Below are 27,705 nucleotides of genomic sequence, written 5' to 3' on the forward strand. Positions count from 1 at the left end.
TAAAAAAAGGAAGGGGGGGGGGGGGAGGGAGTATGGTGTTTAATCCTACATTTGATCTACAAGCTAGTTCCTGGTCAGCTAGTTTAAATCTGTGTTACAGAGATAAATGCTGAACAAGCTACAGATGAGAGAGTGAATGAAGGAGCAGCTGTCATCTCTTCCTATTATCTTACAGCTTTTCAATTACAATTTTAACAACCGTTAAATTCTAATTTAAAACAATCATAGGAAACATCCCAAGGAAGAGCCACAATACTTGACAGCAACACATCATGAATGTTTATGAGCCTATGTTTCTGTATCACCATGCCTATAAGTACTACACAACATTTGTGGCAGGTTTATTGTGCTTAATTATTAATCTATAGAAGTGAATGTGGGCAAATGGGAAATATGAAATAGGAACTTCTATTGCAATCTTAAGTGGTGAAGAAATTGTTCGAATATCTTTCCACAAGGCAGTCCAATTTTTCTGCTATTTTTTCTGTGATTTTTCTATGTTGTGGGGTGTTTTTTTTAAAGCTGTGATTCTGATAAATTCATCTTCATTTCTGAGGACTGAATAAAGGTAGCCAGAATTCAGGGTTTAAGGAAGCCTTATATCTACTGAACTCACTTGTCACAAGGCAGCTGAGATGACCAATGATGACAGTGATGGTAGTAAATTGTCCCACAGCAAAAGGAAGGATGGAGGATAGGATAAGACAGATGGAAAGCTGGCTCATTTGAAAGTTGATCAAGATTAGCTATTGCGAAAACAAAAAGCAAACCCAGAAACAACCCACTCAGCAAAATCCAGCTTGAAACTGGCTGAGTTGTAGCATATTAAACTGTGGGCAGGTGGCATCCCGTATGAGCTGGGAGCCTGTATCCTGCTGAGAGCTGTGCTCTTCTGCCTCCCAGCAAACTGCTTGGAAAGGCACACGGCGTCTCCGAGAAGTGTGAAAAGGCTCGACCCAAAAGCTCTGGATTGTGTTTTTACCCTACATTCCCTTTTAAAAACAAGTATCTTACAATTTGGTAAAATGCTTCTCTAGGCAGAGACCGAAGGAAAGCTGACAATGAGGATACAGCAGGTCTGCAGGAGATGCAGTAAGCGTATGGAAGTTGCAGTGTTTGCGCCACAGCCAGCTGTTAATGGGCTTCTCTGTAGCTGCTAGGGTATTTGAAGTCTAAATACAGGAGGAAACAAGATTTATGTGATTGTGCATAACTTTGGCCAAAGGTCTTGAAGGACATTAACTCCCTGAAAGTTTCCTGAAGAGGTACTCCGTGGGTGCCTTTGCTGCTGGGGGGCTAACGTGTTCGCGTGTGCTCTGTGTTTCAGGGATAGAGCTCTGTCCTCCAGGGCACCGGTTCATGATCACCATGGTGGCGAGCTTCATCGAAATGGCGGGGCAGTTCCTCATGCCGGGGCTGGCTGCCCTCTGCAGGGACTGGCAGGTCCTCCAGGCGGTCATCATCTGTCCTTTCCTGCTGATGCTGCTTTACTGGGTGTAAGTATTTCTTCCTCCTGGCGGGTCAAAGACAACATGAGCTCCTGATGTTGGACTTGGGAGGTGCTTCACTGTCGGGAAGTGTGTGTGCTTCACAAGATGTATGAGCCTTTCCCTTTATTCTTCCATTCACATTTTGCAAATATGTGACTTTGAAATAAGAAATAATAACTTTATCATTTGCTCTAGCATTCACATAGGTTACATGCTGCGACTTGGTGGAAACTCAGGAGATGGTCCTCTTTCGCTAAGCAGCAAGTTGTGCTTTGCTATTATTCTGGCTGTCACTTCCCCTTTAAAGATGAAAACAATTCTTGAGAGGATGCGTCTCAGCCTCGCTGTTGTCAGATTGTGGCTGCACAGCTAAATTTTCCCTTAAAACCTGTATTGTGGTTCTGAGCTGTCACTGTTGGTTTCTCTGGCCTGGGTTAGCCAAGCTAGGTTAAAAATAACATGTGTCAGCTCTTGAACAAGCGCACTTGGACGTCTTGTGTGCATGAGGTAGCCAGCCCTGAACTAGACTGCCTGCTCGATTTTGCCCAAATTAGCGCGTGCTGTGTTGAAGCCTGGGTGGCCGGTCTGCGCCGGGCAGTGGGTTGGGATCGTTCCCACAAGGAATCCTTCCCTCCTGGCTGCTCCCACTCCTCTGCCTGCTGCACCGTGGCGTTGGTACGGCTATCCTGAGAGAAGTAGGGCAGCTCTCACCTCGGGGATGGTGCCAGGTCCATCCCCACCAGGACTTTATAAACCTCCCAAAAAGTCTTTCTTTGTTGTTCTGTCTTAATAGTGACACGCAGTGGCGGCATAACACAACGGAGGCTTATGAGAGCAGTGTTGTACAAAACCATAACAGTAAGAACACGCTAGATCGTTCGTTTTAAAGATAACTTTAACAAGACTAAAATATTTAGTTGCTGTACACTGAGAAAAATGAGGAAAAAAGGCCACCGCACTGTGCAGGACCAAGTTGTTTCTGTACCGTGGGGGGCCGAGCTGCTAGTTATAATGCCTGACAAGTTGCAACATGTAAAAACTTGTTACAGTATGTAAGAATTTTTAACACTTATATATTTTTCTATTAATACATGAAGGCCTTACAGAGTTCTGCTCTGTTTGTGGTGGTAGCCCTCAGTGAGGATTTCCTTACTTATACCCAAGGTAGACATGCCATGGCTTGGGCTGAGGGCAAAATGAAGCACACAGTAGAAAGTTACAAGTCCTTTCAAGATAATGGCTTTTTTTTTCCCCTGTTTTCCAACTTATAACATCTAAATAGTCTTATCTTGTCAGTGTCAATCTTGATGATGACTAACCAAGAGTGTTCTTATTAATGTGCGATACTATTCTCCCAAACCTGCCATACATTATACACATGCAAACACATGCAGGTCTATTCCAACACCTCCTGTTGAGATGCCCACCAGCTGAAATGCCTTACATCCACCACTGGATAGAACCCAATATCAAATATAATGTTTATAGATATTTGTGTCCAGAAGGACAGTACAATAGTATGAAGGCTCCTAACGAACACAGCAGACGACATGGACAGCAGTAACCCCTCAGCAGTCTTCTGGAGGTAGCACATCTTCCAGGTGGCTGAGTTAGGGTCTCGTACATGCCTGTTGAGAGGTCGTCCCTGGGTGATATCGAAAGCAATAGGAAATGCTAACATTTATTTCCTAATCTGCAAGCGCTTTGTGACTTTTTGGCTGGATGGGACAGGCAGACCACACAAATAGATCCCCCTTATATAATGTGTGATATGACAGCTTGATAAATAGTGGTAATAGCCAAAGTAACAGGATTTGCATTGCCCAGGATTTTTGCATTTGCAGAAATGGACTCTGGTTAGGATGCCTGTTTAATTATACTGTCAGTACAGTATGCACTTTTCTCTTAGGCTTTTCTCTTCCATCTGTTGCATATTCTCTGGAAAGTGCTACCGTTTTATTACCTCTTTCCTTTTCTCCCCTCTTCCCCCAGCATTATGTTGGGGAACAGAGCATGGACCCTCAGCATATGTTACAGATGAAGGAAGAAAACTAACTGATTTGTAATAAAAGAACTGGAAAACGGCACTGCTCGTTAATTCCCCATCATGTACCCAAAGCAGTGAGTTCAATAACAGATGCTGCGATAACCCCTGCGCTGCCTCCTCCTTCCTCCTTCCTCTCTTTACTTCCATCTCCTGCTGTGAGAGAGCTGTTTACCCCTCCAGACTGGGACGAAACCCTCTCCCACCTATAGATTTGCTCTGCTCCCAGCCATGTGCCCGTGGCAGGCTATACCATCCCCAGGAGGTGGGTGGCTGAGCGGATCGGGAAGCTGGGCATGGATGGGGAGAAAGGGGGAAGCAGCAGATTTGTCTAGGAGGGGTGGGCTGGTGGGCTGGGACACTTGCAGATCAAGCAGATGCCTTTGCTGAGCTCTCAGGTCGTTCGGGAAGGGCGGGGAGGCAGCCATATAAGCCAGATGTGAGCACAGGGGTTGGTGACAAGCGTATAAAAATAAGTTAACAGAAGTTAGGCTCCTTTCAAAGTTTGTGTGTGCTAGAGCCATGAGGGAAGGGGAGCTCCAGTTATACAGAGGCATTGTTTCCTCTCCCTTGGACACAGGGAGCTCCTGAGAGAACCATGCCATGAACATCAGCAAAGGCATCCATAATATGAAATAAACTCCTGCTTCACTCTAACCAAAACTGAAGAACTGGGAAGGGGTGGCCAGTTCTTTTCTGGTGCTGTTAGATAGGATTTACCCTCACCAAGATGCAAAGTTGTAATAACTGGCCTTGTTGCCCTGGAGCAGACCCCAGATTGACACGCTACACAATTTCCATGGGCATGGGTTTGCTCTGCATCTGGACAGGATCACGGTTCTCCTTCCAGCTATGTGTGGTACCTGCCTGGCCTTTTTCTGTCTGTCCAGGATTCTTCTCTGCTCTTAGGATTTCTCAGGCTTAGGATCTTTTTTACCAGTGTCCATCTCCTCTCCCAAGTAGCAGCTGTGTAACAGGAGACAAACATTTCCCTCTACCCACCCACCCCCCGTTCTTTTCTTCGACTGCAAAAGGCTGGTCCTTTCCTCACTGATGGAGGAGGTAGAAGGTTATCGACGAGGTGTCCACAGTCAGCTCGGCACAGTGATCTGGGCGATTGTCCACCCTTGGCAGAAAGCTAAGGTCAATTAGTGTTCAGTGCCAGGTGATAAAGCACAAGGTAGTGACCAAATTTCTGTGCAGAAGTCCACAGGGACCAGGGGGTTGGCTTTTTTGTTGTTGTTGTTTTTTTGGCTTTTGAGTTTGTGATGGTGCGTGGCTTGGCAGCAGGAGGTGCAAGAGTAGGTGCGTACAAATGACCCTTGGAGCAGGGTCCACGCTCCACAGGTGAGCTCAGGCACTTGCACAGAGACGGGGCAGCCAGCTCTTCCCCTTGCTGTGCCTGATAACCTGGGCTCAAAGCAGCCCAGGAGTTTTTAAAGATCCTTAAATGAACCTCCCACTGCTCGCACTGAGTAATGGAGCAGCTGAAAGATGTGAGGCTTCAGCACTTCCAGTTTGAGGAACCTGTAGGAGCTGGAAGGCAGAGACAGCGTTGGTCCCTGCGATGCCTGTCCCTGTGGCTTTCTTCCTTCCCTAGGAACAGGTGCTCCCCATAGGACTTGTCATTTGGGACCTAGAAGCAGACCGTTCAAAAAGTGCAGCTTTTAGACCAGTGGCTGAGGCTGTCCCTTCTCTGGAGCCAAGCATGGGGAGATTTTGCATTCAAAGAATTGTTAATTTTTCAAAACACGCACTTGCAGTACAGGACTTTCTGCAGAAGGATATGCCAAAGCATCCATGCAGCACCAGTGGTAGTAAATAAGCTGTCAAGCTGAATGGCTGTCATCACAGCTGTTATATATTTTTATTACCTGATATCATTTGGATTGCAGTCTGCCTGACTTCTCTCTTTTTTCCTTCTTCTTCAAAAAAAATAATACTTTCTCTATCTAGGATGGAGGTTTCTCTCGGCTGTCTTCCAAATTGCATCAGCCTTAAAAGATAGTACCATAACAGTGCAATTGCCTGGTCCACTGCTTAAAAGTATAAGAACCGAGGCAGCATCCACAGCAAAGATCAGTGCTTTGTGAAGGAAATTTGAGGTTTATTATATATTTGAAGTTAAAAGTAGTTGGTAAATTTGTTTTTAGAAATGTCTTTTGGAAGATTAGTTGAAAATGATGCCTAAACAAGAAAGAAGAATATGCTTGGAGTCAGATCTGAAAGTTTTCATATCTATAGAAGTATGGGAGGTTTTGTTTGTTTGTTTTAAGATTTACATTTTTTTTTTTTAGTTCTATATCAAAATAAACTCATCTGAAAAAAAGGAAGAATGATCACTTAAGCTAGTGACTCAGGTGAATATCAGCACTTGAAGGAAACAACCAGATGGAAAATAAACTTTTTTATTTTGTAACTCTGTGTGCATGTGTATATTTTTAAGGCAACTAACCTAACACAATATTGGTTTTGCTAGGGGAAGCTTTTAGAGCAACAACCGAATGTTGCCTGGAGCATACACAATACTGACCTGTATAAAAGAATGGCTTGAAGTCTGCATATGTGGGAGAAGATTTTTGACATGTTTAAAAAAATCTGTTCCATTAGAATCGTAAAAAGTAATTCTTCTCTTTCCTCTCTCCATCTTTACAAGAGAATCCAAATCACTTCTGTCGGCTATTTTCCTTCTTTGGTCTGAATTATCATGTGCTAACTGCATACCTCATTCATTGCCTGCTTGGCAGCAAATGTCTATTGCAGACAGTGCTGCCTCCTTCTCCCAGTTCTCTCAAAATTGTATTAAAGGGGAGAACACCTCCAACGTTATAAAACTCTAATATGTCCTATTTCTAGGTGATAAGATCGTTCCTATATCATCTGAGAATCAGTGTAAAAGAAAATGTCATTAATTTACACATTCTGAATCTGTTTTCCCTCTTATTTGTTTCATAAGTGATTCTTCTGCTTTTTGAAAACAATTACATAGCTCACGAACGGTTAAGTGAACAGCTAAACACTATCAGTTCTTCCTCTGATAGAAACTTGGAAGCGACCCTAACGTGTTTTCCATCTTTGAAGTATTTTCCCAGAGTCCCTTCGGTGGCTGATGGCTACGCAGCAGTTTGAGGCATCCAAGGAACTGATCCTTCAGTTCACGCACAAGAACAGGGTGAACACGGAAAGTGACATCAAAGGAGTGGTGCCCGGTGAGTAGGACAGACAGACAACCGCAAATCCCTCCATTCAGATGAAGTTGCTTGCGTTTCACTAATGGCTGCCCATGGCATTGCTGCCCAGAATTAAATAATCCATTTACTGCCTGTAAAATCATCCTGTTCATTCATTCATTCATTCATTTTGCTTTTCTTGAAAAACAATTCCAAACTCCAGCACTGTGTTTAAAATTACTTGGCCTGTTGAACAGTCCTAGTAATTATAGTCTCATCTTGCAGTGCCATATGTCTTTAGAGACATCTCTTGAAGAATTTTACCATGGCTACAGAGTGCGCCTTCAGCCCTGTGTGCCTCTGGAAACTGTGTTTTAAGGAAGCTGCTCGCTGGGATCCTGCCCATCACGCAACACTTATTTTGTTGGTTTGGAGAAGCGGCAGCACTTGAACCCCCAACTCTGAAGTGCCAGCCCTGTGGCAGACCTAAACCACGTTGCAGTTTCTCTTTAAAGCCTTGCTCCAAGAGACATTTTGCTTTCCTGTCCTGCATCCTCTGAGTGACACTGCTCTGGGGATGGGGGTCCTGCAAGCCGCAGCAGTAGGGTGCAGTTTTTGGTTGAGAGTCTAAATTATTGGTTTCTTGGATTACTGATGCTTTAGAAAGAGCTGACTCCTCTTGTCATCAGGATTGTCACTGAAATAGCCGTGCTCCTGTCTCACAGGGTGCTTTGCAGAAGAGACTGTGTGCATGTGTGGCTCTAATTACAACGAAGGCAAAAAGTTTCTGGATCTTCATCTCACTGGTGCACCTGTCAGATTTGGTTCAGGCTCCCCTCTTCCTTCTCACAGGCCTGACGGTGCCCGTAAACACCCATTTTGCACTGTCACTTGCAATCTGTATCAGACTACCCACTAGTCAGAAAACAGTGGAAATGTTTCTTTTTTTTTTTTCCCCCACTTTTTCAAACCCTACCTGCTCTGACCCCAGGGGCTGCAGGAAGACCTCACCCAGTAGCTCTGCCCACGGGTAGGGGTGATGCCTCCTGCGCTTGGCTGGTACTCGCTGTCAGATGTCTCTGGGGTAACTGTAGCTTCCATCAGTCAGTGCTAAAGGCATCAGTCAGCACTGGAACAGACTTCGTCCAGAGTAGAAAAAATGTCACCATTAACATCAGTGCCTAATGAATGAAGCAGTCTTCATCAGTGAGGGGCGAAAAAGTCTGATTTGGGTCTGTGGTGTTCATACCCAGGTCACTGCTGTGATTTCTGGTGCAGTTGGCAGTCTGGCGTTAATTAGCTTGTTTGCATGTAATTGTGTCTGTCCTGGATCTGTGTCGCACACAACATGGCTTTGCAATGGAAATGCCATTTTTCTGGTAAAGTTCTGAAAAACGTAGGGGTATATGAGCAGCCATTAACCTAGTGACCTTCATCCCCCCCTTTTTGCAGATCTTCCCCAGAGTAAATGATGGATCTTGGAGAAAACCTCTCTCTGAGGCAACAAAATGTCTCACAATTGGAGTTTCCCAACAAACTCTAAATTTGGCTTTTCTCAGTTAGTCAGCTTCTTGAATTTGCAGGTGAAATTAAATGTATTTTAGGGGAAAGAAAAAATAAATTACCTGAGTTTCCTTTAAGGAAAACGATAAAGATGCAACTGTGTGCTAGAGGGATTTATTTAAGCCATGTATAATGATATTGTCCATGGAGGAATGCTAAGTATCAAAAAGGTTTTATGGCTATTATTCGCAACTGATTACTTTATCCAGCAGTTTCGTGGTAGGGGTACGCTCCTGTTTAAGGAGGGACTCCCTTTCATGTGGAAGACAGGGTGTTATTACACATCTTGATGCTGTGGATTCTCTGCCTGCAAATACTTTTAGATATAGCAGTTGTCAGTACGTCACCCTTTGCAAACTTAAGTGATACAGAACATGGTGATTTCTGTCTCCTTGTTGATGCTGGATTTGTTGGGCATATTGCTGGAGTTTTTTATTGTTTCTTCTCTCGCTTTTTCTCTTTAAACTCTCTCTACAGCCCCACATGTTAAGGCTTTCCTGACCCAGCTCTGTAGGGACGCTGCATTTCTGTAGGGAAAGTAAGAGAGAAGCAGTATCAAAAGGATGAAATGAGCTTAACTAAAAATTTTGGAAGGAAGGACCTTCTCTCTCATTCTGGGTGCATGGGAGTGTTGATGGTCTGAGTGGGCACAGGAGAAAAGTAGAAATCCCAAATGAAGAATGTGATCAAACAGGCCATGTGTCTCCAGTGGGTCAGTAAGCAGAAGAAAGCATTTCTCTGCTTTTGTGTGTTATAATCACATACCCATAGTTGCTGTAGCAAGGAATGAGTAAAAAGCTGGTACTTCTCTGGCAGAAAGGATGCTATGGAGCCTGATGCAGATATCCCCTATTTCCCTTTGACTCCATTGTTGAGCTTTCCTATCTGTGTGGAGGGGGTTTTGTTTGTGATTTGTTTTATTCTTTGTTTTCCATCTGAAAGGGCTGGAAACTGTTTTGCTCTAGTTAGGGGCCATTGTGTTGCTGTTTATTATTCCTCGCTGCATTGTTGTAACAGCCTCCTGTGATTGAATTACTCCCAATACAATTAAACCGCTCACTTGCAGTCCCTTCCAGCTGGTAACCCCACTGTAATTTTACTCATATGTACCAGTCAAATTAGTGTATCCTGTATAACAGATAACTGCAGGAGTTACAGTAGTTTCATGTGTACCCATTTTGGCAGCTGATACGAGTTCCATAATAAAAAGAAGTAGCAATCAAGTGGGTGAAGTATTTCTGGGATGGAAGAAAACGTGATTTTTAATTGCTGTCCAAGCAATGAACAGGCTTATTTTCCTTTCTGAAGAATCACACCATTCCCATTGCCTGCTGAAAGCTTTTACTGGTCCATTTGGCTGCGCTCCCATAGTGGAAAGTGCCACTAACCTTCTATAAGGCCTCTTTGCTCCACAGGGAGGTGGCCCGCGTATTGAGTGGGAAAAAAGGAAGCAAAATTTGTCTGCTGTTTTTGAATCAGTCCATAGGGTGGGAGCAGTTTGCCAGTGCTCTTCTGGGAGATGTCTCTAAAGAGAACAACTAAATGTCTGGACAGTGCTCCAGCTGCAGCTGAAAGGTCCGGCAGCTGTGGTAACAACCCATGTCTGGAGAAAATCAGCATGGGCAGTTGATGGGCAATGCTCAGCCAGCCAGAGAGTATGCATGGCAAACAAATTAAAGTGAGACAAGGGATGTTGATAGGAGTCCAGAGTGTTATAAATTAACATTGCCCTTATCTTCTCAGTAACCTGCCCCAGGGGTGTAATGTAGTGTCTGTTGTTGGTTGCAAAACCAAAGGAGAGCTGCCTCCTTGACAGCTTTAAGTGGCTTTATTTTTGAGTGATTGGTGCACCTTGTGATTTTTGGCAGGAATAATTAGCCTTCATAAAGAGATTTTTGGGTTTATGTGGTCATATTTTCTTCTTTAATGCTTAAGAAATCTAGGTGTGCTAATTAGACATGGTTAAATCATCCCTATTGTTTTGAGTCTCAAAATTTCACCAGTTGGCTCAAGACTTTACGCTGTTTTAGAAAGAAAAATTTAATTTTGTATCAAGGGAATGGTTTTTATCCAACTGCATATTGAAATGTCATTTGTAAAACAGGCTTGGTGAGTTTTATTGACAAATATTTCAAAACATTATCCCAAAAAGTCAGCTTCAATCATGAGCAAATGAAATATTTGATAATATTAGTTCAGTACAGGTTTTTCACTGCCAGTTTCTCCAAAAACTTCCCCATCTCTTCCCTGTTCCCCTGTGGAACAAGAAACAAATGTATATTTCAGTGCAGCTGCAGGGCAGTCATTTTGACCTGAGTGAAAGAAAGCTAAGGAAGCATGGAGATCTGTTTAAAGAACAGGAGAAAAGAATGTTTGGGGGAATTGGAAATCTGAAAGCACCAACAGTCCTTCCACCTTTTAAAGGTGTGTTGAACATGAGGTGGCTTTCGTTATTTTGGTAAGATGCATGTTTTTTCTTCGTGTGGGGCGAAGGGTCTGTTGGCTGGAACAGGTCAACTGCTGCAAGCAGATCTCCCCTGCACCAGCACCCTGCCCTGCCGGTGTGTTTGGCCGTGCTGGGAAAGGCACCACTTGGGTACCAGGAGTTCCCTGAGTGTCAGACTTGATGCCTCCATGGAAACTCCCCCTTGTGTGGTTCTCCTTCTTTTTCCCTGTGGTGGGAGACATTTCAGGTGGTCTGTAACAGAAAAATAACTGCTTGACCAGGCTGAATAACAAAACCTCCTTTTTGCTCATCTCTAGATGAAAATTGGAGTGCTCCTGCAGACAGACAGGTTAAAGCTGTTCCTTTCCAAGGGTCCTTTCAAAGCTTAGAGAAATAATATTGATGTAATTACAAAAGTGGCCAGCAAAGATCAACCATTCAAATAGATGCAAAGACTTTAGCGTGCAGGACATGTTGTGGAGAGGAAGAAGGGCTACAGTGCTGACAAGTATTGTGTGTGCATATGTGTGTGGATTGCAGTTAGGAAAGCTGTGGTTTTCAGAGGCTTTCCTTTTAATGAAAAAAAAAAAAATTATCATTCACCTTTCTTGCTACTGAGCAACATGCTTCCATGACTTTTCTTTTATAAATAAGCTAGTTCCCTGTTTTGTTTTGCTATTTTTTTTTCCTAAGCCTGAGGCTTGGATCTATGTACTTGCATGCTTTTCTTTTTTCATTGGGTAAATAGCAGAGGGAAGGGTGAAAAAGCCTTATGTCTGAAAGTCAATCTCTTTCCCTAATAGAAGAGATTAACTCTCCCTACAAAGCTTTACTCATACCCTTAGATGATCACACCTACAACTACGCCACTGTTTTAAAGCTTGTGGTGGATGAAGAGCCGGGTGTATTAGCTAGAGAAAGAAAACAAGTTCCCTGGTCCCGTAATGCAGGTAACTCCATGTGATGCTGCTACATACAAACCTGCCAGATGTGTTCCTTTACTAGATCTTGTTTCTTGGTTGTTTAATATTGCCAAACTTAAATATCCCGTGCAAGTCCCAGGGGGCAGTCAGGTAAATGTGGGAAGTTTAGTTAAAACAGTTCAAGGTGCTACTTGAAGGCATCCTTTAAGTCATACAAAGGACTGTGTGTCAGCCACAGAGATTTCCATCTCACACAAAACCAGCCAGTGATTTCTGTTGCCCTCTTGTATGTTAAATCAGCTTTCAGGAGGGGCTGGGTTTCTCCTGGTGGTTCCCTGTTGTCCAGGAGCAGGAACTGATGGAGTTTGTGCAACTCTTTAGGGACACGCAGTACATGATAAATAGTGAGTAACAAGAATAAAACTGATCACTGCAAGTCCTCTTCTGCTGGCTAGGTCTACAGGAATGGAAGAGGAGAGCCCGTGCGTGCCCTGACTGTATCCTTGGTGAGGGCCGTAGTAACCTCTGACAGCAGCAGGGTTTGGAGGGGACAGGGGGGAAAGGGAGCACTCTACTGAGGCCTTTTGATGCCACTGGGAAAAGCCAAATACACTAGAAAATTAAAAAAAAAAGGGGGGGGGGGGGTCAGCCTCTATTTAAGCTTGAATGACTCTTTCTCACTAGCTGAGTCCTCCGCAGACCCTCGCTGGCCACGCTCCAGCCTGTCGCAGCTGCTTTGTGCCCGGCTGGCACACTGGCTCTTTGCCGCAGTGCTGCTTTTCCTCCTGGAGGAGCCGGCTTTACGGGGCAGGAACCGCGTGCGGAGGGCTGGCAGCGAGCCCTGGTGCTGCCCCGGCCCCTGTGCACCAAGAGGGGAGAGAGAGGACGGGGGAGTCTGGATGTGGATGTGAGGGGCAGGAGAGGAGACCTCGGGGACCAGGTGGAGGTGGAGAGCAGTAAGTGGGGACCAGTGGACAGAGAAGAGAGGAAGTAAGAGAGTGAAAAGAGTTGTGGGAGCAAAGAATAACGACAGTTGGAGGGGCTTAGCGGGGCAAAGGTACAAGGGATGGCTGTAGAGGAAGAGGAGAGGAAAGCTAGAGCATGGAGACCAAAAGGGCTGCGATCATTTGCTTCCCCCTGCCTCCAGAACAAGCTGTCAAGGCCACGGATTCAATCTCAGCTTTCTTCTCTTGTGAAATCCACTGCTAAAATGTGTGCTTCACCCCTCCGTACTGCCCAACTCACCTGCCCTGCCTGCTGCGATTTCCTCCGTAGCTCCGGTGCTAGATAGCAGCAATGCATGTGTAGGTATCTGAAGTCTCCTGATGGCCCAGATAGGGCTACACACAGTGACATTTGATGTGTTCTTTGTGTTGTTTTTTGGTTGGTTGTTTTTTTTTTTTAATGTTGGTAATGTTAGAGGACTGTAAACATTGACAAGTCGTGCTCTGGAAAATGCAAGAAGTCAGGTTGCCTGGGCAACCCTTGCTTGGCCTCCTGGCATGAAGGCATGATGATACAGCCTTTAATAACATGATTACGACCTATTTTTTCCACAGGGCATAGGATGGACGAATCAGTGCATAGGATGGACGATGCTGTGGGAATGAAGCTGTTGTCTGTTCCTCATTTGTTGCAGAATTTGGAAGGTGTGTAGTGAATGAGGCAGAGGGTTGCAGAAGGAAAGAGGACAGTCTTGGGGAAATGAAGCTGAATGCCTCCTGAAGAGCTGTACTCGTTCCCTGTGTCTGCCAGGGATGTTCTTGTACCATGATGGAAATTTCCCTGGAACCAGGCTCTTTCAGTGCTGTCACTAATCATAATTTCTTCAGTGTCTGTCTCTAGCATGTAATTCTGGGGTTTGATTTGCAGAAAGCTGGGAGCATTTATATTGGCACCTACAAGGCTGCGTGATTTTTCTCATTCTGAACACAATTCCTTTGTATTTTATCTCCCTGCCTGCAAAACAGGAATAATCTTTGTCCTTACTCTTACAAGAAGGTGGTGGAGATGATTTCGTTGGTATTTATGAAGTACATGAATATTCTGACAGCACTGTAGGAATGTCTCTGAGGAAACCTGTGATTTTGTACTCACTGGGAGGTTTGGATAATAAGGCTGAGGGGCACATGTTGAATGGGAAAGGTAGAGACATCACTAATGGCTGCCCATTTGCTAACTGTAGTGAGCATTCTGGGGGAAAAACTAATGTGCGATCATCTAATTAAGTGCTGTATCATAATGCATATGAGCAATTGATGATTGCAATGGCAACCTTACGTCTAGCTTTTCCTATCTTTTTTTTAACGTGATTAGAAATACAGGATTGAAACAAATTACTGCAAGCAGTCCTTTGCTATTACAGTATTTGAGTTATACAGTTGCTCTTATGAAATGAGCTTCGTTTTAAATGCTGTTAGTATTTATGTCCCATGCTTTTGTTGGAAGGCCATTCCAGACTCCAAATTGCTCTTGTACTGGGTTATGTTTTAGCATTCAATTCAAATACACTATAGCTGTCCAGGTTCTTTGTCTTTCTTCCCTTACCATTTGCTCCTGTCTCTGACTGTCTTTATCTTAAATCTCTTTTTCTCTTTTCCCATGCTATGTGAGCAGACAGCAGCCCTGTTCCCTTACTGAGCTGAAGTTCTCCTCTATCTCCTATCCTTTTATAAATAGGCTTGCCAAAGCTTTAGTTTCTCAAATATTGGTCACCAAAATTATAAAAGAGCACCAGTATTCCATTGTCTGAATTGCAAATACCTCATGGACACAATAAACTGGTGCCTTCTAAGTCACTTGTGTTCAAGTAGTATATAACCAAGTCCATCACAATATTTGCTAAAAGCTTATCTTCCAGCAGAAACATTTCCCATTAGTCCCCAAGCATTTTACCTTGTATTTTGCGTTTTTACTTGCTTTTGCCACACAGGGTCCTAAGCTCACCCAGTTCCCTCTAATGTCCCATTTCTGTGCTGTACCGCTGGCAGTGCTTCACTTTGTCACCAGCCGACTTCACTGGCACATTCCTAAGGTTTGTGCCAAGCTCCCTAGCGAGGTTATTAAACAAGATTTCTTTTTTTTTTTTTTTTGACAATAAGATGAGTCACCCCACCACTAACCTCCTGCCATCCACTTATGATTTCTATTTTTCTATCCCTTATTGCTGTCTGCCCATCAGTCAGCTCCTTACCCACCTCATAATTTCTGTATGTGACTTGATAGCCTTCAATATTCCTTCACTATTAGGCGTTTCAAAAACGCAATGTATCAGGCTGCTAGTCCTCCACTATAAAAATAAATAAATAAGTAAGCACAAAGGGAATTCATGGAGACAGAAAACCTAGAAGGTATAAATAACCCTGTGTACCAGTAACTCAGTATGGCTGAGAGTAGGTTGCTTCAGCTCTGCATTTCAGACTGGTCTACCTCCTGCTGCAGAGCTGTCATGCTCTGCGGATTGATTGAGCATCTGTGCTGGGCTTCCATAGCTCTTTTCATGTTCAAAGAGCTACTGACAGTATCGTTTAGCAGCCAGAAAAATCCAGCAGAAGTCCGTCACCACAGGACACTTGTCATTTTGGACATCCTTTTTCGGCTGCTTGATTTGAGCTTTGTCTATTTTGTCTTTGCCAAGTGATGCAGAGATGGGTGACTTCATTTGAAGGCTTTAAAGATACTTTCTGATTTTGAAAGCCATGCTCCTGAAACACAGAGAATCCCACGAGAATTCAGCAGCATTGGGAGCTGGAAGCTTGTAGGGTTCCCCTCCCCATGAGACTTTTAGTGTCTTATGAATAGTTTTAATTTCCACTGAGATAAAGAGTTAGCTTGTTGACAGTTTTCCTACTGAGCCCCTGAATAGTACGCCTAGAGTGTGTGTGGGCTCAGGAGTATGGGAAAACTCATAATGGGCCTCTGAGTAAATAGATAAAAATATTTTTTATTTTCCACACTCTCCCTTCTGGTAAATCAGTCAGAACTGAAACGTTCCATGCAAATTCCTTCTGAACTGGTGACTTCAGTGCAAAATCAAAGAATAGGTTGGGGGTAGGGAGAGTTTTCCTGCTGTTATTCCAGTAACTGAGAGAGCAATAGTTTGCTTCCACAGGCTTTTAATAGGCATTGGCTTGACTTCTCTTTTAAGATCTTAATGTTGACCTCTGAAGTCCAGACAGCCTAAGACCTGCCGCTCTCCTGATGCCCATCACAGTCAGAGCAGGCCCTTTCATGCAAGCAGGCTGCCTCCAAAGTCAGCAGGCCACTTAAATGAGAGCCAGTTCTGTAGTTGATGACTTTTTTGCAAGTCACGTAGCTTATTTGTTGTTACCTGAATGATATTTTGCTTATTGTAAATGATTCCTTTTGCAGTGGGGGGTTTTTTTGGTGAACGGCTGACTGGTATATATAGGAATAAGGGATGGAGAAAGTAGTCAGAAAGATAGATGTTGTTGGAGATTTGGGGAGAGTCATTCATCTGAAGCAGGTGACTTAGATTTGGAGTTTTAACATGTCATAGAGGGATGGAGGAGTAAACATCTGGCAGAGCTAGAAGGCTTTCAGTAAAAAGTCAGAGCTGTTTGCATTCTTTGGTATAAGATTTGAGGCCAGATTCTTTTTTTTCTTTTTTTTTTCTTTTTTTCTTTCTTTTCTTTCTTTTTTCTTTTTTTTTTTTTCTTTAATCCTTGTAATGCAGCTACATCTGGAATCTCCTCTGGGACATTTTCATATAATAATGCTATGTATCCATGCAGCATAACCCCCATCAGAGCAGAAGCAAGGGTCCGCTGAAGGGAGACTGCTGCATGAGGCAGGGTAGAGAAGGGGTGAAATCTCCCTCCTGTGTGATCCTCGCTGCAGCTGAGCAGAGGAGGTGTTTGCCAGTTCACATAACCCACCGCCTATCCATTACTTGAGGGTAGAACAGCAGTTCAGTGAAAAACACTGACAAGAATTAGTTCAGAAAGACTGATTTATACGAAAGGTTAAAGGGGGCCTGGGTGCACATGAGAAGGATGCGTGACAATAAATAAAGAACATGTGGATTGTAGCAACCCCTAATGTATGAACAAAGCAGGAGCGGAGGGCAAAATGATGTTTGGCTCCGAAGAGAAGTGTAACCAAGTTAAGTGTTGCTTCTCTTAATTTTATTAAGTTGTGGCTCAATAAAGCACATACTGACAATAAAATCTACTTTCTCTGCCCAAAGAAAAAAAAGTAAAAACTACTTTGAGAAACAAAAAAACCCCAAATTAAGAAAATCTGAAGAAATGGTATCAAGGACTGTCTCCTGCTGACAGAGGAGGAGATGTTTTACTTTGACAGGCCAGATCTGGTCATTCTTAGACAGTTTGAGTGTGAGCCCTTATGTCCACATGAAATCTGTGCTATGTGTGTTGTTTGGGTGGTGATTTTCATTGTTGCCCTTCAGCTGAAATAGTAAACAGTCATGGACAGCTTTTCAAAACCTTGTGCTGCTTCTAGTGCTTGCTTTGACTTTTTCATTGTAGAAGGTTTGGCTTGGGCTCAATTATAGGCTTCATAACTATGTTTTATCTAACTGCTTCAGTTGTTCTGAATTATTTTATGCCCACTTACTCCTTTCCAGAATCTTGCTACAAAAATCATTTTGACCTTGCTCTTTGAGATTAGGTACCATCTTTTTTCATTGCTTATTTTTTTAATATAGCCCTGATCCATTGCTGAGCCTGCTGAGTGCTCCTGTAGTACAAATATTAAGTTGACCGATTTTCTCTTTTGCTCCACCTCTGTTTTTATGCTTTTGTGAGCTTCATGCTATGTAGATTTAGGAGAAATGTCTGTTATCAGGTAGTAAGGAAAGTAGTATGGCAATCTTCTGCTTAAGTACAAACATTAATATAAAATACCCTTTGCTGCTTTTCTCAGAAGCGTTCCCTGTAGTTAGTCTAGACAGAAGACCAGGAGTGACCTGTGAACAGTGAATAGCTCAACTATTTGCATATAAATAGTGTTTCTTTGATTTATTATTTTTATGATACAATTTTCAAATAAGAGCAGACAAACGTGTCTTTTGTTTTGTTTGTAAATTCAGGTGATTTATCTCATATTTTTTTTCCCCTGCAGCTTGCTTTTGTTTTTCCCTGTCTTGCATCTCTTAAAGAGATTGCTATTCAGTGGAGTAAGGCAGAGGTCGGGGCAGGCCAGTGCGGACAACTGAGGACACGCGGGCTAATTGCGTATGCACAAAGGGAACACATGCACGGTTCAGAACAGGACCACGCTGCCGCCTTTAAACCAGTCAGTCTAGAAAGCAGCAGGACAAGTCTTTGCCCTAAAAAGCAGTCCTAGTCTGTACTCTCGGAGTGCATCGTTTTTGTGATGCTTCTTTATAGCTACAGCTTCTTCCGTTTTTACAGGACTTCATGCCCTTGTAACTGCCTCACTGATCCAGTAGCTTGGAAACAGTGGTTTTGTTGGTACGCTTAGGTAGGTGTTCAAGCTCTAATCTAGTGACATTTGGGAAGTAAGCAGTCCCCTTCATTTTTGTCTGGTGCAAACAAGAATATCAGATGCAATGTTTGTAAGCCTTGTGTGTTACTATAGCACTGTAAAAGAAAAGTTAGCTTGCAGCTGCCCAGCACTTCAAAGACATGGTGAGGCTTTAGCTCTGAAACACAAAGACATCACAGCTGATGATGCCCAAGGATTTTTCTTTAAGGAAATATCTTCTGTTTAGGACATCCACCAGATATTTTTTTTTTTTAAATATTTGAAATGTAGGGGGGAAGAGGATGAGCTGACATAGTGTCCCAGCCACTTCTTTCTGAAACCTGAATTTGAGCAAACCTCAAAAGATTCCCACACAAAATGGGTTTGAACTCCAGTCCTTTCCATGGCTTTTCAGGTGTGCATTGCAGAGATGCAGCAGATCTTGTAACAGAGCTAAGGAGACTGTCTTTGAGAGCAATCCTGCACAAGCACGGTCCTGCCTGTGGGGGTTTAAAAATTAGCAGAATCCTGAAGTTCTTCAGGAAATTTTATATCACGCTTGCTGGGATCAAGCTCCATACTGCCCCCATTCTACATACACGTTTTAAACTGGGAGAAGTTTTGGGGTGTGAAGGAGTTCTTGGGCAGTTCTTCAGCCCCAAGAAGGTTAAGGGACGCCCGGAAGAAAAGGAGAAACCTGAGGTGGACTTTAGGCAGGTAGTTTAGTGTTTTTATAGCTGCTGTTAATGAAATCAATAGTGTCCTGCTCTCCAGAATATCCCTCAGAGTATCTGTAGTTCACAAGCAAAGCTTATCCTCCTCATTCTCCCCAGTGAAAGAATAATTTTCATTTGGTTTGTTTCAGAGCTGGAAAAGGAGATTGCCAGGAGACCGAAGAAAGTCTGCATTGTTAAAGTGGTGGGAACCAGGAACCTGTGGAAAAACATCGTAGTATTGTGTGTGAACTCGTAAGTCCAATCTCCTTCTGTTTGAATAGTTGTGTGGTTGGTGAACTGGAAGCAGTAATGGAAAATGATGGGGGAGCTCCTCTGTTTCTTTGTGTGGGACCCTTCACTAGTGTCTCTGATAAATGATCCTGGAAAAACACCAGCTGTTGCAGGGAATTATTTTTATGGCAAATGTGGAGGAACTCATTGGCTGTTTCAGGGAGCAGCACCATGTGTTTTCTCAGGTGTCGTGCTGCAAGTGCATTGCTGTCACCAGTGGTCTTGCATGGATATGTGCTGGTACATGCTCATGCATGCAGACATCTGCTGCTGGCACCCTGGGTGGGATTTTTGAAGTCATTGATGCCACAGGAGTGCAAGTTCAAGTTGTTTACATCTGATATATCTGTATTGCAGAGAAAGATGTTGCTTGCCAGTAAATACAAGCCTGCTCCCTTGTATAACAGCTGTCCTTGATAGGTCTTCAAAAGCAGATTACAAAGTGCTTCAGCTCTCCCAAATCGCGTATGGGGCACGCAGGGAGAATGTGCAGTCTCCCACAGAGCAATGTGATGCCTGCGTCCTAAGGCTTCAGCTTGGACATGCCTACATGGACAAAACCAGGCATCTGCCTGAGGGTTTTGCAGGCTACAGGCTCCGAGACCTTCTGCCCAGAACTGAGCACCTTGTACAGAGGAAATAGATGGGCTGCAAATTTAGCCTCTAACCAAACCCAATTTCTGGAAGGGCAGCGGCAGTGGATTTTCAAATTTTTCAATCTTATAAAAATGCTCATTTGAATTCCTTTCGTTATTTTTTTCAGATGGGAGGTGGGGAGAACACTGGAAATCCCCCATCCTCTACTCTGTTTAGAAGTATGTGGCTCTCTTGTGGCTTTTTCTTTATCACTTCAGGGACCTACTCTGCAGCCTTCGTTCCTGTTAGCAGGCTAACCCAGAGAGGACAGCCCCTGTGCTGGGCAGATCTGGGCAGTCACCCAGAGGCACACAGATTTCAGGCGTTGGTCTCCAGTGTTATCTGTTGCAGAACCAACTCCGGTTTTATAATTTTTGTGTGTGTCTCCCACCACCCAGTGGGTGACTTCCTCTGTTCTGAAACAGCATTTTCCTCTTAGGCTGAGCTGATAGATTTAATAGTGTTAACGGTATTTGTGAAAAATGTTTATGTGGGGAATTCTTCCCTTCTCCCTCAACCTTTTTAATTACGCACATTTGGAAATTCCCTAAACCAGAACTAGGCAGCCCAAAGAGTGACTTCTGGCAATAGTGCACGGAGGCTGTTTGCTGTCCAAGAAGCGCATGAAGCAGATGTGTGTTTGAGGAAATAGCCTTCATGTTTGTTTTTAGGGGGTGGAAAAAAAACTATAGAATTTTAATTCTGTTATTCCTGTTAGATGGGGCTCTGCTAAATTTTTGTAGCATGGAACATAGAGAAGGAGCCTTTTGCAGGGAATTACGAGACATCAAGGGAGATAAATGTATTTAGTTTTAAAAGCAACTGTTCTGAGCTGCTTAGCAAGTTAAGATAATAGAGTAATTCCTGGGGAAGCAGGCTGGAAAGCAAAGTGCAGATGATGCATCAATTTGGTTTATAGGTCATGGCCTAAATAACAACTTTAGCAAGTGTGTTTGCATGCACAGAAGAGAAAGAGAGAAGATACACACTGTTTAACTCTGCCCTCTTATTAAGTATTGTTTTGCTGATTAATATTTCACTTACGGGAGAAATCTGTTATAATCTAGATATCCAAAGCAAATGACATTCTTGTATAAGAGCAAGTATTTGTGCTGGGTTTTTTTAGAGGGGAAGGTGTTTGGTATTGGTGTTTAGAGGGGAAGGTGTTTGGTATTTGGTATTTGTTCAAAAATGCTATTTTTGAACTATAGCACTGAGTCACAAGATTGCAAGAGAAGTTCCCCAGGCCCTGGGCTGTCATGCGCTCAGAGACTGTGTATTCCCCCACCTGTTTCTATGCTTATATTAATATCCAGTTTACACTGACAGAACTTCAAATTCCTGACGTTCAGGATAGAGGGGTATCAGTGTAATGTACCTGCCATTCATTTTTTGGAGACCCGGACCCACACCTGCTGCTCTATCAGGCACAATTGATTTGTGACAGGAGGTTTGTCTGATCTAAATGCCAGGGGCAGGAGGCTTTTGCTGGCAGGGGTTTTTGTGCTGCGATGGGGACAGTTGGGAGCAGTAACCTCCCATAGCAGCTCTGCTGCAGTTTTGTACCCTGTCAGGGGTGATGGCTGGGGCCTCTCATCTGACTTCTGTACCTCCAGACCCCTGCTCACCCTTCCCTCTTCTTCTCTCTTTTCCCTCTTCTCTCTTTTCCCTCTTCTCTCTTTTCCCTCTTCTCTCTTTTCCCTCTTCTCTCTTTTCCCTCTTCTCTCTTTTCTTTTTTTGGGAGGCAACGGGAGACAGAAAAAAGAGGAATGGAATAGAGTGGCAAGATGTTGATCACTGGCATCACGAAGAAACTTTTAAAAGAAGGGTAGATGCATTGCTGTGAAGGGTGGTGTAAAAATGTAGATTGAATTAGGGCTTATCGTTTCATCACTCTAATAATCTTTGCAGCACGTGTGACCTCAAGTACTCATTTCTGAGAGGTTTTCAGTTGTAACAGGCTAGCTTGGGAAGTGAGATGCAGTCTTTAGTACGACTAAAAGCCACAGGCAGGTGGGTCTTCCTGGAAGACACATCTGTACTGCGTGGTGTTTTGCTGTTCAAGCACACAGGCTGCTTCATCGCAGCAGCACTGGCTCTGTGGCTGTCAGCAGATGCACCGGGAACGGAGAGACGACCTTCTCAAGATAGGGGAGTTCTGAAACACGCTGGGATAACCAGTCACGCGCTAGGAGTCATTATAAAGTTGCTTGCACCCCGATCTTGAGCAACAAATGAAGCCAGGAGATTGCAAATGTCTGGCTGTATAGGGGTTTTTCTTTTGTTTCTTATGATCATTGCTTATTTTTACAGTATCACCTAGAAGTCCGAGTAGAGTCTTTTTGCACCAGGTGTTGCATTTCTGCAGCAGAAGAAATTCTTTCCCCATTAACGTGTTCCCAAGTTGAATTACGTTGCAGTGCACGGCTGCCTTCTCAGCAATGATGTCCTCTTGCCCTCTCCTGTTCCCTCTAGGCTGACTGGTTACGGCATACACCACTGTTTTGCGAAAAGCATGATGGGGCACGAAGCGAAGATGGCGATTACGCACAACTTCTATGCAGACTACTACACCATGGCCGGGATTGCGCTGGCATCCTGCCTGGCCATGTGCCCGGTGGTCGGGTTTCTGGGGAGGAGAGGAGGTCTCCTGCTTTTCATGATCCTTACAGCTCTGGCATCGCTTCTGCAGCTGGGCCTTCTCAACTGTAAGTTGGAGATGAGTTTTTCTGGACCACACAAGTTTGCCATGCAAATAAGGGACCAGAAAATACTAGCATTTCCTTTGCTTTGCTCAGATTTGACATGCCGTACACCTGCTTAGTTTAAGAAGCTGAATTCATTTGAAGGATTCCCCAAATACTTGTTGTCTTAGGTTCATTAACAAAAGGCATTGTGTTCTGGATGAGTCCCTGTGGTGAAGCTTGTTTGAACATTGGGGCTGCTACTAGAGCTGTCACTTAAAAGCAAGCAAACAAACAAACAAACAAAAAGCACTTTTAATTTTATTTCAGTGGAATACCCTCTGGGGAAAGAGCTGAGTAGGGGTTGGAAAGGGAAAACTTTCCCACTTGAGTCTGTTTCTTGAATAGCTTCCAAACAAACAGAAGTTAAAGGAATAGGTGTATGTCCTCTGCCTGCTCCAAGCATCTTGTGACTCATATACAGGTAGCATGGCAATATGCAGCTGAGAGACCCTACTTTTAACATGGTATGTATGTGTAGTCCATGTGAACGTATACACACAATTTCGTGAGGTGACACAGCTTTCCAAATGGGTTGTTCCTGCCAAAAGCAAGAGTGTCCCACCTCCTCCTTTGCAGGCAGTGACCTTTCTCTGGCCCTTTTGAGCTGCTTCAGGTATTAAAACTGCTACAGAAATATTCCCTTTCCTTTTTTTATTTTATTGCCTTGTCTTAATTTTCTGTTGGTTGAGGAAGTTGAACGTGATGGATCAGAGAGGTGTTGAAACAGAGGGAAGGTGGGATGTGCTTTGCCACTCTCACAGTTGCCAATCATTAGACCCCTGTCCATGAAACCTCACCCAAAGGAAGAGGGTTGAGACATGCTTTGGACAAATTGGCTATAAGAAAAACACCAGAATACTGGTTGTTGCTGTTTTTAATTTCCAAGTTTAGAAATAATTAAGGGCTTTAACAAGAAAGAGTTTCTTGCATTGAGGATGGAAAGATTTCACGTTCCTGCATGCTGAGGGCAACCCTAAGCCAGCAAGAGCTGTCCATATTTACAGACCGTGTTTCCTGAAAACATTTCCTAAGTAAAGCTTTAGCAAATGTGCTGTTTGTGGGAGTGTAGGAGGGAAACAGGGAACCTCTTTCATGACATGGAGGAAACTCCAAAATCACGTGTGTTTGCTCCCACCTTGGCACAGATGTTTACAGTCCCTTTGAGCACACGTTTACCATGTCCAGCTGTCCCAGCTGAGAGTGGAGAAGCCGCCTGGCCCCATCTCATTCCCAGCCCGTTGATGGATGTGACCAACCACATGCAGATGCACGCTGTGTGTGTGCCATCTCCCAAAACTCCACGCTTTTGTGTTGGTGTCCGTCAGGGTCTCTCTACACTAGATTCATCTAATTTATTTTTCTTTAAGGACATTAGATGTTTGTTGAGGCTGTTGAGGTAATAAACATGCAATTGCTTAGTGGAAAGAAAGTATGCCAGAACCGTGTAAGTCTGCTCCAGAGGCATGAAAATCTGGCTGTGGTTTTTCAACAACAAAAATGGAGTGAGGGAGGTGGGAAGGAACACCCTGTAGGAATCATTACAACCTTTTCCATGATGGGTTTGGGTGCTTTGGTGAGCAAAGTTGCTAAAACTAAGAGCAGCCGTGGGCTCTAGGTGCTTGCTGCTGCGTTGGCACCTGGAGTTCTCTCAGTGCTGCGTGCCCGTCAGCCTTCCCCACTCTGCCCTCGCCCCTTTCTTTCTGAGAAGAGGAGGGAAAGGCAGCCTTGAACTTCGGAGCAGCTTGTCTCCCCCTGCTCTAGACCATGCCCCCCTTCTTTCTCAGAAGAGCTAGACAGTGTTTGGAGAGAAGCGGTGACCCTGCTGATTATGAAATCTGTTACAGCCTCCTGCATGTTTTAGCTTAGCATAATTTGGGTGTAATTAGCAAATTAAATCAGAATTTGAGAAGGAGGGTGAGAGAAGGAAAGGGGTATTCTCCATCAGCAGCAAACCCATGACAGACCTTGAGGTCCCTTCCTCTGGACCCCACGGTGTCACCTGGGATGTCTCAGGAGCCTGGTGGGAGATCACCAGCAGAGCTGGTGGCCCAGGTCGTGCCACTGCCCTTCCCCTTGCTGCCCAATACTGCCCTGTGCTCCTTTGCAGTTAGGATCATGGCACCTGGTAGCTAGCATGATTCGTGGACCACCAGCTGAGGGCTTTGGCAAGGAATAGGTCTCCCACCACTGTGATGGTGCTGATGCCCAGAGTTTTGCCATGTAACTAAAGCCTCTGTTGGCCATTCCCTTGGGGCCGCAGCATGAGGGCAGTTTCTCTTCTCCCCCTTCGTTAACAACAAAGAGGCCTTTGTGTTAATCCCAGTGGTAATTCTGGGGCTCTTAAAAATGCTTTACTGCTGCGTTTGTTATCACTGTCTCATTAGCATGCTGTCCTCCAGCTGAAAGGGGCCTCGAAATGGCATGCCCTATCTGGTGGCCATGGAAAGATGTGCCAGTCGTGGCATGGGAAAGGAGGGTGGCATGTGGGATTTACCTTTTTTTTTTTCTTTTCCTTTGGATAAATAAATACATAACAGTATGTTCTTGGTTTCTCTCCCTTTCTCTCTTATTTTTATGTTACTCTGACTTCTGTGGTCTTGGATCCAGTGATCGGAAAATACAGTCAACTTCCAGACTCAGGTATGGTTTACAGACAAGTCTGCATCATGCTGGATGCGCTCCCCTGGGAGCGGGTGGACCCGAAATGCCAGGGCCAAAGCACCCAGAGCGGAGCTGCCACCGCAGAGCCGTGCGGGGGCGAAAGCCCACTTCTACACAGTGCCTTGGGACCGCGCTCGTAGGCAGGCCTGTTTGTTTATATGCAGTCTCTTGGCGTAGCATCCTCTCCACAGTCTGACTCGCCTCTGCATGTCAAGAGAGGGTGCAGAGGTCCCCCAAGGTTCAGTTTTATATACGGGGCAAGGCTTTCTCAGAAAGTCTCCTTCTCAGAAGCAACATTCCCAGTTCAGTCTTGTCCAGAAAGATCTGAGATGCCAAAGTCCCTTCTGATAAGGGGACTTAGACACCTTAGAGAATACTTCCCTGGGCACCTTATCCCAGCCTGAAGTACTGTAACAGCAATACAGTGACAGGCTGCAGGGGAACAAAACTTACCCTTCTGTATTTGATTTAATGGACCTGTCCTTGCTTGGCTTTTCCAAGGTCTGTTCTGCTGAGCAGTTGTGACTCCCTGGGGGGTCACTGCTGCAGCCTCACCCGCTATGCAAAAGGTGCCAGGCACCCCAGAGACCCTTAGTTTGCAAGGTGCTGTGCTCATGTTCCTATCTGCTGGCAGTATTTGCCCTCTCCCACAGACATGGGGAGTGCTTAGCTCTGAGCAGGCTGTAGCATATTTCCAAAGTTGTAACCTAAGAATTCACAAATACCTTTTGCTCTCCTGAGAGCCGATATATTCAACAAGAACAAAAGCAGGTGTTACTTTTTGTTCCATCCAACCCAGAGAGATGAGCAGCCCTTTCTCCAGGCAGATCTTGGGACTTGGCTGAAGGAAGGTGGGGGGCATTGGCTGCAAAGCTCCAGTCCTTTCCCCAGTGTCGCCATCAGGATTTGTTCCCCTCCTATGGCGCAATAGTGTCTGCAAATATGCCCTCTCGCTGGCCAGGACCGACCGCATGAGGTTGTACAACCCTGGATCAGATATCCCCCCCTGCCTGCAGAAGGTGGCGAGCAGGGATAAAGTGAGGGATGTGTTGTCATAGTGGCCAGGAGACAGTTTCCTTTAGCTTTGTTTGGATTTACTGGGGTTTCTCCCTGTGCTTGATAGACACTGTTCGCTCCCAGAAACCTTGCTGCCATCCAGCCATGAAATGATTGAGCGAACAGCCTTGCTGGACACAGTGACTTAGTGGAGTGCTTCACCGTCCTTGGCATCAGCTTTTCTCTCCCAGAGTTGTCAGGTGAAGGCTGTCAAGCTGGGGGTTACAACAGAGTCTGCAGACTGATCACGTGCAGAGGCTTAGCACGGAGATGGGAGCACTTTTATTTCTTCCCCCTCTTGTCCTGTGAGCCTCTCCAGTGCCTAAGCCACCGAGCTGTACCAGATGTTTGGCAGCTTGATGAATGTTGCCTACCTCCGCTTGTCTGTCAAACGTGGGAGGGAAGTGGCTGGTGCCTAAAAGACTGCCCAAAGATGTGTTTTTTCTTGGTTTTTACCTTTTTGTGGTGGCTGGGCATAAATAATCCAGAGATCGCTGCCATTTTTGGCATGACATGTTTTTTTCCACGTATGTTTGTGTCTCAGGTGCTTGGGGAATGGATTTTATAAATACCAGTTTTAAATTAGTATTACAGAAATGACTCAAATTCTTGTCTAGGGAGAATGAGTAACATAAACCTGTTTTCTTGTTTTCTTCCTTGGAAGTTTGGCCTCATTCTCGCTTTTTATGAAAACACTTGTCTTGGCAGGTATGAGTGACAGCGTCAAAGACAAATTCTCTACCGCGTTTTCCATTGTGGGTATGTTTTCTTCGCATGCCGTTGGAAGCCTCAGTGTGTTCTTCTGTGCTGAAATCACACCCACAGTAATCAGGTGAGACATTGGAGCCCCCCCTCTTCAAAGTATGGGGCTGAAATTATCCTCATTTAATTGATAACTGGCTGTGTAACTTAACACATCGTATGGGGCGGGGAAATCCCCCATAACTGAAGACCTTGCAGCAATTTTTGGACCGCTCTTTAATTTAATGTCGCTGCAGTCAGTCTGCCCAAGTAAATACCTGTCTGTAGACAGAGAGGCTTTGTTTCCGATGGCTCCACCTTGTGTCCCATCATGGTGATTATCAGCAGGCCAGGCATCGTATGAATTGCATTTGTTTGCAGTGCGATGAGGTCTTAAATACTTAGCTGAACCAGATCGTGCGGTTGAACCACATTACTGCTTTGCTTACTGTGCTGGATTTGGACAAGCAGTGACCATGTGAGTCTACGGCTTGATATTAAAGGAGAAATTCCACAAGTGTGCAGAGGAGGACATAGGTGCAGGCAATCCCTGCCTCCATAGGGCACGTTAATCAGCCTGGCTATAGGGGTGCTTTGGTGGAAAGGAGGTGTTGTGACACACGGTGTTAAATGTTTTTGGTGCGTACAGGTGCTCTGCGAGTCTGCCTCGCCTACAGCAGCACCTGTGTGAGTGGTCTGCTGTTCTTACGGATAAAGTCATCTTTCTCTTTGCACCCAGATCTATCTTAG

At 44.5% G+C, this 27,705-nt stretch overlaps 1 protein-coding gene across 1 annotated transcript in view; it reads left to right on the plus strand.

Moving 5' to 3' along the window:
• SLC22A23 (solute carrier family 22, member 23) overlaps positions 1–27,705 on the plus strand; it is a 91,977-nt gene that overhangs the window by 57,567 nt on the left and 6,705 nt on the right. Inside the window, exons 2-7 of the mRNA XM_010573275.1 lie at positions 1,328–1,496; positions 6,616–6,743; positions 18,973–19,075; positions 22,226–22,458; positions 25,105–25,137; positions 26,923–27,046. Of these exons, the coding sequence (XP_010571577.1) occupies positions 1,328–1,496; positions 6,616–6,743; positions 18,973–19,075; positions 22,226–22,458; positions 25,105–25,137; positions 26,923–27,046 (790 nt within the window). The remainder of the gene's footprint in view (positions 1–1,327; positions 1,497–6,615; positions 6,744–18,972; positions 19,076–22,225; positions 22,459–25,104; positions 25,138–26,922; positions 27,047–27,705) is intronic.

This window comes from Haliaeetus leucocephalus, unplaced genomic scaffold (assembly GCF_000737465.1).
Source record: "Haliaeetus leucocephalus isolate CR32 unplaced genomic scaffold, Haliaeetus_leucocephalus-4.0 Scaffold373, whole genome shotgun sequence".
Classification (NCBI taxonomy): Eukaryota; Metazoa; Chordata; class Aves; order Accipitriformes; family Accipitridae; genus Haliaeetus; species Haliaeetus leucocephalus.